Source organism: Python bivittatus, unplaced genomic scaffold (genome assembly GCF_059951505.1).
Source record: "Python bivittatus isolate LINGU-HERP-01145 unplaced genomic scaffold, Pbiv_v1 ctg000690_np1212, whole genome shotgun sequence".
NCBI lineage: Eukaryota > Metazoa > Chordata > Lepidosauria > Squamata > Pythonidae > Python > Python bivittatus.
The window spans coordinates 15667826-15682749 of NW_028277096.1; the positions used below are offsets into that span (position 1 = coordinate 15667826).

General features: G+C 43.9%; 1 protein-coding gene and 1 long non-coding RNA gene across 3 annotated transcripts in view; one reads left to right on the top strand and one right to left on the bottom strand.

Annotated features, from left to right (window-relative positions):
* RAP1GAP2 (RAP1 GTPase activating protein 2) overlaps nucleotides 1-14924 on the bottom strand; it is a 198624-nt gene that overhangs the window by 125223 nt on the left and 58477 nt on the right. The window contains exon 1 of one of the 2 annotated variants that reach the window (XM_088152162.1): nucleotides 5585-5896. The exons of the other annotated variant lie outside the window; for it this stretch is intronic. Coding sequence (XP_088008288.1) covers nucleotides 5585-5691 — 107 coding nt within the window. The 5' untranslated portion in view covers nucleotides 5692-5896. Of the gene's footprint in view, nucleotides 1-5584; nucleotides 5897-14924 lie in introns of those variants that run through there. 2 annotated transcript variants of the gene reach the window in all.
* Nucleotides 5892-12620, top strand: LOC148214386 (uncharacterized). Its single transcript, XR_015798148.1, has 3 exons — nucleotides 5892-6454; nucleotides 10762-10937; nucleotides 11719-12620. It is a non-coding gene; the product is annotated as an uncharacterized LOC148214386 (long non-coding RNA).

A 14924-nucleotide genomic window follows, 5' to 3' on the forward strand; every position in this document is an offset into this window, starting at 1 on the left:
GACTGCCCACTCCTGTTTTAATCTTTTAATATACCTTAGTTTTATTATTATTAATGTCATCTTGGGTCATCTTTCTGGAAAAGCAATATACACACATTACAAATAGATACCCTATACTTAGTGCAGGGACTTCAGACATGCACTGTAACAATAAACAAATAATTGTTCTGTCCTCTCATCAAGTTCTCCATAGCAAATGCATGTTGATGGATATGGGAACTCTACTGTTTAGAGTTTCCCTTTGCTCAACTGGATGTATGTTTTCCCTCTCTGCGGTAAAACCCATCAGCTGGAGTCACATCTTACACTAAGCTATTACGAGTTTTTTGGGGTTTTACTTTAGGGCTATGTGTAAACCCAACCACTATGGTTTGTAAATCACAGAATCACAGGGCTGAAGGAGATCTTGGAGGACTTCTAGTCTAATCCTCATCCCATCCCAGGCTGTCCAATCTTTGCTTGAAACCTCCAGCAATCAAGCTCCAGAAGACAGGCCGTTCCACTGCCTAAAAGCTCCAAAGTCAGAAAATTCCTCTGAGTAGGAAAAGTAAAATTAGCTCATCTGGTTGTAATTTCTATCTGGTCTACCCCGCGAGGCCAACATCAATCTTGAAAGTATGAAAGTACATTTCTCCCCTTGTCTCCCTTACAGCCCAAGAAACTAAGAAGGGTCTTTTCTGAGTCTCTTGCCCCACCCACTGTCCATCTGCAAGCTATGCTGTCTCTTACCTGACCGTTCCCTTGGCAGCATCTCTTTGCTCAGTCTCCCAAGGTCTTTCCCACCTACCGTTACACCTACCTAGTGCAGAATACTCCCAAAACCCTTCCCAGATTCATTTTAACAGTTAATACACATCTGACCACTTGACAACAGGGATAAATCACCATGAATGGCTCCTTTGAACTTAGGTCCTTCTTGTCTATGGGAAGGTCTTCTCCAGCTGGAATCTGTCATCTTCTACATTTGGTCTGAGAAAGAATGCTGAAGATTCCCCCACCCCTGGATCTCAGGGGACAGAGGTCCAAAGGCAGTCCTCATTATCCTGCAGTCAGGATGGCCCCTTCTCTGTTACCATGAAGAAGGCAGCTAAGAGAGTCCTTTTGCACCAAGCTGTTCCATATTGGGTCTGCTTCTAAATTTATATCCCGTTTTAGGGCTTTTATGATTACTATGATTTATATGCTTTTAATGGTTATATCACGGCTTAGGTTTTAATTATTATGATGTATTGGACTGGATGTTGTTGTGAGCTACTCAGGCTTTTTGACTGGGGCAACATACACATTTTTATACATAAATGCATAGATGTTTCCTCCTGAGAAATCAAGCTCATGTAAATATCAAAATTCTTGGGGGGGATGGATTTACACTGCAGTGTAAACTTGTATTATATACTTATATCTGCAATTTGGCAATGCAATTTATCACTCAAAGAATGAATACAAAAATGCATAATAGAGAAAACTGTGCACCAAAACAAATCTACGGCGAAACATGCATACAAAATGCCTTGTACTATGGAAAACTGATTCTCTCCCCCTACCCCACCCTGCAAAAACCTGTCTACAAAATATAGGAATTAGGGAAAGTGTGTACAGAAATGCATACATTTGGAGGAATGACCTCAAAATGCCTCCATCTTTACATATAGGCACTTTGCAGAAAAATGTTCACAATTAACATGGAAATGATACCAAAATTATGAAAAACTGAACAAAATTGAAGTAGACACAGTCTCCACAAGGAGAATCAATCTGATAATAACCAAACCCTTAATGATTTTAAAAGGGAGCAAACAAACTGTGCACTCTTTCTTATTTGGATTCTCCCCATGTGGCCTCAAGTGGACCTCCATAGTCAGAAGCAGTACATCAGAAAATGAGAGGGGAACAATCAGATTGGCTTTCCACCTTGCATGTGAATTTCCAGAAAGTGCCAAGATGTCCACCAAAGAAATAAGGCACTGAACTGATCTGAGGGAGATAATACCACAATGTTGCTCAATGATAACATACAAGTAATGTTTTTCAACCTGGGCAACTTCCAATGTGAACTTCAATTCCCAGAATTCTAAGCAAAGGCCATGCTGGCTGGGAAATTCCAGAACTGAAGGCCACACGTCTGGTAGTTGCTCAGATGGGGAACTGGTTGTGGGTGAGAAGGAAAGGCAGCATCTGTTGGGTCATTGTCATCCCTGTCTAGAAGAGGAGAAAACAGGAAAATCACCTCGTTGAGATCATTTGCAATGAAGTCACTTGCACAGGCTGACAATCGTGATGAGATCAATATTCTTGGAAATGATGTCATTCCAAAATCCCAGGTCTGTTGGAAGCCTTCAGTGAGAGACAGAGTGGCAGGCACTACACTAGGCCATTCATACGTCCTTTGCAACAATAAACTCAAAAGCACCAAAAGACATTCTAAAGCACCCCTGAAAAACAGGAGCTTTCTTTCATAGGGGAAAACAACTGCGTGTACAACTGAAAGATGGGTTTGCACAAAAATAGTTGGGCAGATTTTCAAACCTATCTCAGTCTAGATCAGCATTTCTCAACCTTGGCAACTTTAAGATGTGTAGACTTCAACTCCCAGAATTCCCCAGCCACCCTTTGTGGCTGGGGAATTCTGGGAGTTGAAGTCCACAGAGATTAAAGTTCCCAAGGTGGAGAAACACTGATCTAGAATGTTACTTTATCTTCTGGACCAATGAAGGCAACCAAGACTTACAAGAAGTAGAAGAGAAATGGTTCCAGTTAGATCTGAAATTTAAAAAAAAAAACAATCATAGGTAGGACCCATAGGTCAGGATGGAAAACCAGCTAAAAATTCAAGGACATGATGCTTGAACAAGGCACAACTGGAACAGGAAGTTATCTTCTAGTGCTTCCTGTCCAGGAGAATCCAATGGTCAGCTTGGACAATAGTCCACAGCAGGGTTTCTCAACCTTATCAACTTTAAGATGTGTGGACTTCAACTCCTGGAATTCCGCAGCCAGCAGTTACTCATGCTGGCTGGGGAATTCTGGGAATTGATGTTCACACATCTTAAAGTTGCCAAGGTTAAGAAACACTAGTCTAGAGGAAGGCTCAGTCCCCTTCTCTCCTCTGCATCTGATGATACAAAGCAGACTACTTGGATCTGATGATCCAAATAGACCTCCATCTAGCTTCAAAATATTATACTCATCCAGAAATAACTATTTTTACACATGATTGCTTAGTGAACTGCTAGAAATGCTGTATTCTTGGAAAGCAGCAATAGCTGGAAGGGGCTTAATGAAACATAGATGACTCTGAAGAGCTGATGGCTACCAGCTGTTACACACACCTTAACTGGGGTTGCTAGTGTTATTTGACTTGGTATGTTGTGAGTTCTTTCTGCTCCCTCCACTACCCCAGGAATATTAAGTGGGATTTCCATAAAACCTATTTACTTTATACTTTACAGATTCTACTTTTAAAACTAGCACTGTCGGCCCTAAGTGTTATTTTTAATCATGCTTATCACATACTGGTATAACTAAATACAAACATAAGAGGTTTCCTACTTTCTGACCAGGCCATTGAGACATGATAAGATTGCCTTTAAAGATTCCTGAATTGGGAAAAATATTTATTTATTGCCTTTTTAAGCAAGTTGGAATAATGGCCACAATTCCTCTTTTTATCCTTAATAATGCTGTTGAGTAGATTAGGCTAAGAAACACAGCTCCAAACCTATGAAGATCCAGTGACTCATGACTGGATGGAGATTTGAACCCAAATCTTCCTTCTCTTAGTCCAAAATACTAAACTTTATACCAGAAAGGAACACTGTGGCTTCCATTCATACAATCCACATACCAGATCATTTGAAGACCTAGCAACTGCAATCGTAGAGCATGCTAACACTTTTTTATCTTATCTTATTTATATATCCATTTATTTATTGTCTTAAAAAGAACCTAACCTATTTGATTAGTTTATCAGTCAACATACAGTACAAACCCAGCAAATAGGTTAATTCAGGACCCAGTAAAGTGCCTGGTTTGGGGACAGCCAGTGACAAATATCAAGCCTTTTCTAACATTCAGAGAACAAACCACAAACAGATTAATCAGACTGAGATAAATCACTTGTGGGTATACTTTTCCTCATAAACTGAGGACAGTTTACAGAGAGGAAAAGAGTGAGGTGGGTTATATACATATACAGGGAGGGAAACAAGAACATAAGCCAGACAAATCAGCTGGAAAATCATCAGGGTTACCTCCACATTTTTTTTTTTTTAAAAAGGTTCCTTTTACACCTCTCGTCACAAGAACGCCTGATAACAAGCACAAAGGCCCAGTTTTATAGTAAACATGAAGGCTGAAATGCTAGTTTACCTAAGAGGTCTTACTTCCAAGAACGTCGACCACAGTCCTTGTCCCTTCCTGTCCTCGATCCAAAGTACATATTAGCTGAAATAATTTCCCTGACCCTCAGTAGAATGTGTTGAGTGCAATCTCCTTGGGGCAGGCCCCTATCCAGTTCCATAAAGCATCATACACTAAGTAAACAAGGAGTTTCCACATTACCTTGTGAAACACACCCCTTTGCACTAAACAGCTTCCCTGTTTGTTTTGCATGGAATCCGGCCAACTGCTAATCATTTCACCGTACTTTAAAATAACAGACTTCAGCCGTTTCCCAAACCTTGATGGCTAGCGGAAACAATCGCCATGATCATAAACATAATCAGAGCAACAAAGCTAAGAACCTTTGCATTTTCTTATTTTCTCTCTGCCCCACAATCACGCCAGCATTGTGCCATTATATTCCAGCTAGAATCATTGTCTAGCTGGAAAGTAAAGCTAAAAAAAGAATTAACCAGGTAAGAAAATCTAAAGGCCTCAAATCAAGTATTTTCAGTCACACAGAGAGGGGAGGAGGGAGAAATTCAAATAAATTACACCTGCCATCATGCGGAGAAGGAGGGGGGGGGAATAGTTACATCCACCAAAGGCTCAAAAAGAAAAGCAGACCATTTTTTCAGGCTCTGAACATAGCACAGTACAAGTAGTTTACTTTCAGATCATGCCAGCTCTTCCCCTCCCACCACTAACTTTTCTCACCCGCCCCCCCCAGGAGCAAAATGTTCTGAAACAACATCAGTTTTGCCAGAGCAGCCTGCCCGAGCTGTGAGATTTACAAGCCAGGAAAACACCCCAACGCACGGCTCTTCTGCACCTCAATTTCAAATGGCGTTTGTTAGGTGCCCCTGGAACTGGGTGCCACTTTGAGTGGCAAAGAGGGAGGAATCCAGCTTTGACACCTTTGCAAGCGTGGAATATGCTTTCTGTTGCTCCCGTGCCTCTGAGAGTGACCAAGGGGACAAGGAGCTCAAGACCATCGCAATTAGGGTTGCCAACCCCCCTTTTGGCCTCTGGACCCCCCTTTCACGTTTCAGCCGTGTCCCAGCAACGTTGCCAGTCCCATCGTCATCGGCTCCTCTCCGCTCACCCCCGGCTCCCTGCCCCAAACCCAAGACAGGTGGGAGACATTGCACACCCAAAGGGCGCAGCCAAAAAGCACACCGCGCAACGAAAGCAGGTGCATTACCTTTTCTCTTTATTTTCCTTCCTGGACTTGTGTAACAACCCTATGAGCACCACAGCTGCTCGGATCCCTGCCCTGCTGGAACGCATCCTGTTGGAAGTTTGTGACATGGCCAAGGGAGGGGGAGGCTTCTTCCCAGCGCCCCCGAATCGCCGGCCCTTGGCAAGAGAGCTCTTATGCAGCAGGGCAGAGCAGACCTGCCTCCCTCCTGCGCGCCTTGCCTTCCCCTACACACACTTTCTCATTCTTCCACTCCTCCTCTTCTGCCTCGCTATTCCAGGCACGGGGGGGGGGGGAGAGGGAGGGAGGGAGTCTCGCTCAATTGTCAGGTGCGGCTTCGGGACCCGAGTGACCTTCAGGTCACCCGGCAGATCCCTCCGTTCGCCGCGCCAGCCTTTGCTCCGCAGCCCCGTGCGCTCCGCGGCGGCTGCCGGACGGCCAGCCCGGAGCAGGGGTGGCCTTCCCGAGTCAGCGAAGCGGCTCTCCGCCCCGCCGCCAGCCGCCCATGTGGCCGCGCTGGCTCGGCCGATCCGTCGCGCCTGCCGAGCAGTTCTGGCGCTCCGCTCCCCGGCTTCTCTCTCTCAGTGAGCGCTGCGCTCCGCCGAGGCGCGGGCGCGAGCGAGGCCGGAGAGAAGCGGCTCCTCGAAAGCCAGCCGAGGATCCAGGATGAAAATCGGCAAGCTCAGAATGACGAGACGGCTTGGCACTGGAAGACCCACAGCGACTCCCTCCCTCCCTCCCCCTGCCCCCCCCCAACCCGGAGGTGGCTGGTGTGCCAGTTGGCAGAAGATCCCTAAATTCACCCATATTTTTCTATCAAAAAGAAGGAATAGGTTGAAGCCTCTGCGATTTGACATGCTGTGGAAACCAAAGGTGGGTATAATTAAAGAGTTGCTCATCTTCCTTCCTTCCTTCCTTCCTTCCTTCCTTCCTTCCTCTCTTCTTCCTTCTTTGTCTCACCTTTCTTTCTTTCTTTCTTTTTCTTTTTCTTTCTTTCTTTCCCTCTTTCTCTCCTTCCTTCCTTTTCTCTCACTCACTCACTCCTTTCTTCCTTCCCTTTTCTTTCTTCCTTTTTCTTTCCCTCTCTTCCTTCCTTTTCTCTCACTCTTTTCTTCCTTCCCTATCTTTTTTTCTCTCTCTCTCTCCCTCCTTCTCCTTTTCCACCATCACCATTTCTACAAGACCTTCTCTCCACTAATTTCATGCAAAATGGGGAGTCTGCAGCTCCATTGCCCGCCTTGCAATCATCAGCCGAACCACAGCAACTGCAACAAACGTTTTGTATAAAATAAATGCATTCCCTGCCACCCCCATCTCTTAGCAAAAGTCATTTACTGATTATCTTCAGGGATTAAAACATTTAAGAGTATTATACTGAAAAAGGGGCTTGATTTGGGATGATCTGGCAGTTGTATTGCCCAGAAGTCAGATCAGTTTATCTGTGTACGTGGAAGGCTGGTAGCTGATTCTTGCACCATCTGGAGGCTGAGTTGAAATGGGCAAAGCATGTTGCAAAAAACTTTAAGCACCACTTACAGTATTCCAAAAAGTTGTGCCAAAACAAAGCAAAGATTTTCACCCATTAAGTTCACACCAATTGCCTTATCATGAATCAGTCAAGGGTAATATTTAAATTGACTGGCAGCATCTACTCAGGATTTCAATCTTTCCCAGCTATAAGTGCCAAAGTCCTGGATCTGTCTGCATTTGCTCAGCCTCTAAACTAGAGCCCACGCAGAGTAAGGGCAATGCAATTCTAGGAACTCTTGTCCTTCCCTCTCATTAGACTTTATGACATCATAATACAAATACATCTGATTGGCCCCACACAACCATATTATCCTGGCAGGGATGAACACTTTTGAGAAAGGGCCAGTGTCTTTTGGGTTCTATCCTGGAGTCCATGGTTTAAAAAGCAGTTGAAGACTGTTTAGGAGCCAGGCTGATAGGGCCAGGACAAAAAGTACATTGGCTTGAATTCAACTTTAATTTAACATAAATTACATTTAAACTAATGTAAATTGCATTAAATCAATCAGATGCAGTTGATGTGAGTACTCCCCATGTATTTAATAGTTTCTACCAAGTCTTAAATTACCATTTTAAGAGGGGCTATGGAGGCTACATCCAAGCCCCCCCCCCCCCCCCAGACTTTGAGGAGCAGCCTTATAGCCACAGAGACTCCAGAGTTGCACTTTTTCTCTATATCAGTATTTCTCAACCTTGGGAACTTTAAGCTGTGTGGACCTCAACTCCCAGAATTCTGGGAATCGAAGTCTACACAGCTTAAAGTTCCCAAGGTTGAGAAACACTGCTCTATATGATCGGCTGGAATCAATCACATGATTATTCCAAAGAAGCAGATTCGTCCCTTTAAAAAGCAACAGAAATGTCAAGGAAGTAATCGGGCAAACTCCATTAGACAAGCTTCAAACAAAATAACCAAAGCATCAGAGATGAAAATGTAGCATATTTTCATGGGATGGGCTGCCCTCAGTTGCACAGCCTCTAGTTTGCCTGCTGAAGACCCCAAATTAATCCCCCTCATCTCCAGATAAGGCTGGAAAAATATGGAGATCTGTTGCCAGGCAGTGTAAGCTAGATGGATCTTGGGCTAAGCAGAAATCAGGATTTGTGACTGAGGCAATAACTGATGGGAATCATTGATTCATGTATATACACACCCAACATGCTATTCCTTTCAAGGAGAAGGCAAGGTTGTTCAAATAGAAGAAAGAGAAAGAAAGGAATAATGAGTAGAAGACAGTCAAAGCAGAAAATGAAAGGAAACAGCTGAACACCCTTCATAATATCCCCCCACACCTTTCTGTTGTGACAAATCATCCTTGTTTTCATCACATCCTATATCACGCCATGCATTGTGATTTTATTTTATTTTATGTATTTGTTAGATTTGTATCCCATCTTTCTTCTAAGAGATTAACATAGTTTATATGGGGATCTCCCTTCCTTTTACCCTGACACAACAACCCTGTGAAGTAGGCTGGGCTGAAAGACGGGGCTGGCCTCAAGTTATCCCATGTATTTTCATGGCTAAGGATGGCCTGGAACCTGAGTCTCTTCAGTCCTAGTCTAACATCTTAATTGCTCTACCACACTGCCTCAATTTCCTCTACTATGGCAATTCCTCCCCACAATATTGTTTCTGTAACTGATCTAAAGTCCTCCTGGGAGCTTCTGTGGCTGACAGTGAATTTGAGTCAGGACCTCCTCGGCACTAGCCAGTACACCATACGGGTTCTTTTTAACGTTCTCACCTCTTTCTTTTTAAAGACCTCATCACGTCCATCCAATCAAGGCCTTCTTGGTCCTCCCCTTCCTCTCAACAACCCATTCACTCCTCCTTCACCCTTAGACAACAACGTAAGGCATGGCTCTCTGCACACAGGGCAAAATGGTGGTTGAGAGTTTTGTGCCTGGGCAACCTGGTGGTCCACATGGATAAAGCGGGTGACCAATCTACCAAAAAGAGTTGACTTGTACAAGGAGTTCAGGAATGAAGAGCGGTGTAAATTGGGAACTACCTGTCAGGCCTAGCCCAAGAACAATGGTGAAACAGTCCAGTTGAGTTAAGTTCCTTTATCTGCTTACACCATATAGACAGAATCTTGCCAGACTAAATCTACACTACAGCAACCAGTGGATATACCCTGGGAAATTCTAGGGAGTGGCTATCCTGAACCTCTTACTCTTCTCATGCTCCCCCTGTGGACTGTGTTGTTTTTTGTCTCCTTTCCCTTCCTGGAATGCATCTCCCCCTTCCTGATAGCCTTGCTCTCTGCTGCAATCCACCACATCACCTGGGCAGGTATCAACGTTACGAGGTAGACCAAACAGGAAACACAATCAGATGAGCTAATTCTACTTTATTGTAAGGTTACATTAACAGAATCTTGCCAGTCTCAAAGTACATCTCTCCCCCCATCTCCTTTTCAGCCCAAGAAACTAGGGAGGGTCTGAGGTTTTTACCCCACCCACATTCCTGCTGCGGGCTCAGCTGCCTTTTATCTGACCATTCCCTTGGTTGTGTCTCTTTGCCCTGACTCCCAAGGTCATTCCCACATACCATTATACCGGGTGGGTGGGTAGATGGGTGCATGGATGGATAGATAGATAGAACATTCCTGGTTCAAGATGATGAAATTTGTATTATTTATTTGTTTCTTTGTTTGTTTGTCACGTTTATACAGCCACCTATCTCACACAAAGCAACTCTGGGCAGTGTACAACAATTAAATAAAACAACAAATAGATTTTAAAAAAAACATTAAAAAAAGATAATGCAAAGTCCATTAGATGTGGCGTAGGAAATGCTTTTGTTTTTTCTGTTATGCTACAGAGAGAGGGACCCATAGGACCAATTTTTTGATAGATTTATTACATACATATTTATACCACCCATATATCAGAACTCGGGCATTTAGAACCATAAAATGACCTGTTAAAATATAAGCCGACTAAACCAATAAAATCCAATCCACATTACAAACATAAACCCTTCCAATCTAACCCAATGAAAATATAATGTAAAATCAATGAAACAACACACAGAATCCAACCAGCACCATTAAATTGCAATGGCTCACTGAAACAAAACAGCTGTTATTGCTCTCTGAAATGACAGCAAAGTAGCGCCCACTCACACCTCAAGGGCAGGGTGTTCCATAATGCTGTGCAGCTATGGAAAGACTCTGCTTTCAGGCCTTAGTTCATGTCATGCCTTGGGGTGCAGGAACTCCAGTTTCCCTCCTTTGATGAATGCATACCACGGCTGAGTCTGGATTGGGAAAACAGTCTTACAGGGAAATGGGAGCTGATCTAGATTCCACAGATCTAGAAATCTGATGCAAAGGGAAATCTACTCTCAGTGAGATTTTGAGTTCTGGGCCTCTTTGTTGATTTGTTTTAATTTGGTTTTAAATTTAATTTGGAATGGGGGAAAAACGGTGGTTACAACTCTCATATTATTTGAAGCTACTCTTAAAGTCACACGTTATGCAATTAAATGAAATGTTTTAGGACAGCCTTCTTTTTAACTATAGGGGGAGAATGGGAAATTAAATCCGACCAAACACAGGCTAGAGCCTCTATTAAGGCCTACCTTGTGACGGTAAGAGTGGCGAAACATTGACATTTCTCTGATCTTATTGCATCCGCAGAATGCTGCCCAGCTGCCCTGTTTAAGATCACCTGATCTCTTCTGGGAAAAGTGGGCCTGGTGACCTACCTACAGGGCCACCCAGAGGAGTTTTCTGGGCATCTGGAGGATAAAATCGCTCAGATACCTTCCCAGTTGGATACCAAGCATGTGGCATGGCCTGTGGAGATGCCTGGGGTACGTACTTACCCTGTTATCGGGGAACAGTTTGATCCTGTTGGACCTGAGGAAGTGGACAGGGTCCTCCAGGCTGTAAATGCCACCACCTGTCAATTAGATCCATGCCCCTCCTGGCTGGCTAAGGCAGCTTGGGAGGTGATGTGTGGGTGGGTCCAGGCTATGGTGAATTTATCCTTGAGAGAGGGAGTGTTTCCAGCGGCCTTTAAAGAGGCACTGGTACACCCCCTCCTCAAGAAACCATCACTGGATCCCACTGTACTGGACAATTTTCGTCCAGTCTCCCACCTTCCCTTTTTAGGTGGTTGAGAAGGTGGTGGCATTGCAGCTCCAGAGGGTCCTGGATGAAACAGATTATCTGGACCCTTTTCAGTCGGGTTTCAGGCCCGGATTTGGGACTGAAACAGCATTGGTCAAACTTTTGGATGACCTCTGGCGGGAGCGGGATGGGGGTAGCGCATCCATCCTTGCTCTTCTTGACCTCTCAGCGGCTTTCAACACCATCGACCATGGTATCCTTTCGGGTCGGCTTGGGGAGTTGCAGGTGGGTGGCACAGTTTTGTGCTGGTTCACCTCCTTCCTCCAAGGCTGGTCCCAATCAGGTTGATAGGGAGCAAGAGGTCCAGTCTGCAGCCCCTCCTCTGTGGGGTGCCACAGGGTTCGGTACTTTCCCCGCTCCTTTTCAACATCTACATGAAACCACTGGGTGAGATCATCCGCCACCATGGGATGAGGTATCATCAATATGCAGATGATACCCAGTTATACATCTCCATCCCAGGTGATCTGAATGATGCTGTGACCACCCTTTCATGGTGCCTGGAGGCTCTGGGGGTCTGGATGGGGAACAACAGGCTTCAGCTGAACCCTGGTAAGACAAAGTGGCTGTGGGTTGGGGGCTTCTCTGTATCCGGAACTTTACCATCTTTGGTTCTAGATGGGGTCGCACTACCCCAGACAGACCCGGTGCATAACCTGGGGGACTTTCTAGACTCACAACTCCTGCTCAAAGAGCAGGTGGCAGTCGTGGCCAAGAGGGCCTTTGCTCAACTACGTGTTGTGCACCAGTTACGCCCTTTCCTGGATCAGGAGTCCCTCCAGTCAGTCACTCATGCCCTAGTCATCTCCCGTATAGACTATTGCAATGCGCCGTACATGGGGCTACCCTTGAAAAGTATCCGGAAGCTTCAGCTGGTTCAAAATGCAGCCATGCGGGCAATTTTAGGTGCCCCAAAGATGGCACACTACACCTTTGCTGCGTGAGCTGCATTGGGTCCCAGTTTGCTTCCGGGTCCAATTCAAGGTGTTGGTTATCACCTTTAAAGCCCAGCATGGCATGGGTCCAGGTTACCTGTGGGACCATCTCATCCCCCTTACATCAACCCGTCCCACCTGGTCAGGCAGAGAGGGCATGTTGCGGACCCTGTCAATGAAGGAATGTTGACTGGCGGGGTCCAGAAAGAGAGCCTTCTCTGCCGTGGCCCCCGCCCTATGGAATACTCTCCCCCCAGAGGTGAGGCAGGCCCCAACTCTCTTGTCCTTCCGGAAAGCAGTCAAGACCTGGCTCTGCCAACTGGCATGGGGCAAAAAAGGGACAACCAACCCTGGGGGTGGCCAGCACCTTGAAGATGCTCCCATATGCTAACATCTTATCGAACACCAGCATCTTGGAAGACATTATTATTTGTGTATGTGTTTGGTTTTATTGTATTTTTACTGCATTTTTATACTGCTTTTATTGTATTTTAATTAATATTTATTTGTTGTTTTATTGTGAACTGCCCAGAGTCACTTCTTCGTGAGATGGGCAGTATCTAAATTTGAAATATAAATATGTAACATAAATCCAGCCCAAATTTGCAATCCAGTCAGGATTGCAATTATAAACTGCTGGTTCCAATATAGAAAGAGAGGTATATTCTTCAAACAAAATATTCTTATTTTCTTTGAATATTCTTTTTTTTTTTGCTGACACAGAAGCAGGCAATACCTGTTCCCAATATTCTTTTCTTAGTTTCCAGATCATTGGTATGTAACTCAAAAGAACACAAGTATCTAGAAAAAACAAGTACCATCTGAACCACTCTTGCATTTTGAGTATTGCATCTCCAACCATTTCTTCTGCAATGATTCCCAGGTTTCTAATAGACAGAAACTAATCATTTGGTGGAGGGATTAATCCTAATTTAAAATCTAAATGAAACCTATTTGTCATGTAGAAACCCAAACCATCTTCCATTGTGGATTATGACTGGAACAGCTTAATCCTTTATTCTACGCCTCTGTACACTAAGTACTGTATCTAATTTAATGTATTCTAACCACTCTTTATAAATAATAATTACAAGCTTACTATTTTGGAGAACAAGTTAAATCCTCTAATACTAGAGCCTTTGGGTTGGGACTTTTGTTTTAAAAAAATCAATAGTATTTGTTGTATGCTATTCATTTCTCACCAGTTTGCAGCTATGCTCTTGGCCAACCTCATGTTAATTATTAACAAGGAATAGAGGGGTGCCTAACAAAGTCCACAGGAAATGTATTTGCACAGAAACCCCTCCCTCCAAAAAATGGGATTATACACACACACACGAAAGGCTAACTTTATATCTCTGTTCTGTACTGCGCAAGTGTTCAAGGACAGTTCATTCTCTGTCCAAATGTGACATTCTAAATCGCTGAAGCTGAAATGGATTTTTCCAAGGCAATTGCAGGACATACCTGAATACCTCTAAGCAGCTGCAGTTCTCTAACCTAATTTTTTAAGGATGCTCAGACAGAGCAAAGGAGAACTAACAAGGTTACCTTCTCTTCACCTGAACTGGCATCTCTGTTCCACCCTTGGACCAAAATTATTCTCTAGTTCAAGAGGAGAAACCTTCAGATCATTGCTAGCGTACAAGAAACGTTGGGTTAGACCAATGATGGTAAGAGCCAGCTGGATCAGGCCAACAAAGAGGATATATTTTTCATTTCCTAGGTTAGTCTACAACCCTGGGATCCTGGGATACAAATATTAATCAGCCCTACTTCTACTTATCTTCCCACCCCAAACAAGATTAGCAAGATGTTGCTACCTGCTATGCATGCTTTAAACTTTGACAAGGTTATTCTGATATTTTTGGCTCCTTAACACCCCCCCACCCAAAACAAGCAAACCAATAGACAGCCTCCAAAAGTTTTATCCCTCTTTCTCTGGGAGCCTTAAACGAGAAGTTGAGAAATGCAAATGTCCCCCAAAATCTAGTAAATCCAGATCTACCTTCCGGATGAAGAGATCAGAATGTGCTCAGGGAATGCAAGATTAATTACCCACCTACAATCACAGAGACACTTCATATGACCTTTAAGGAACATAACTTCATTTGTTATGCATAAAGAAAAGAAGTCTATTAAAAACACCTTGACATTTAGGCTTCAAAGAGGTAAGTTCTACCACTAGATAAGAAATGTAATTTCAGAATGACAATAAAGGGTCCTTTGTGTGCGTTTTTATCCCCGTGGACAATTAGAGGCCATTACCAATCTAGCATTCCGATACTCTGGCTGGGGTGCAATCTTTAGAATTTCCATTTGTGACTTTTCTAAGAAAATGAGATGTCTAAAAATGCCAAACCGTGACAAGGTAGGAGCCAACTTTGACCCTTGTTAATAAATTCCAGCCATGCCTGATACCTGATTTTGTAAAAAAAAAAAAAAAAAAATCACTTTATTATAGTTGGTGGGGGGGGGGAACCATGTCCCTTCTAAGATGAATTAAAGTAAAAGTCCTGATTCAGAGGATCATAGAATGAACAAGTTGGAAATATCCCTTGAGGTCATCTAATCCAACCCCGGTCAGTGCTGGAATGCAAGTAAAGCATCCCCAGCAGATGGATGTTTAGCCTCTGCTTAACTCATCCAGTAGAGCCCATCCCCTCTCTGGGTCACTGGTTCCACTATTTTACCATTAGAAAGTTTTTAATGTTCAAGCAGAATCTTCCTTCC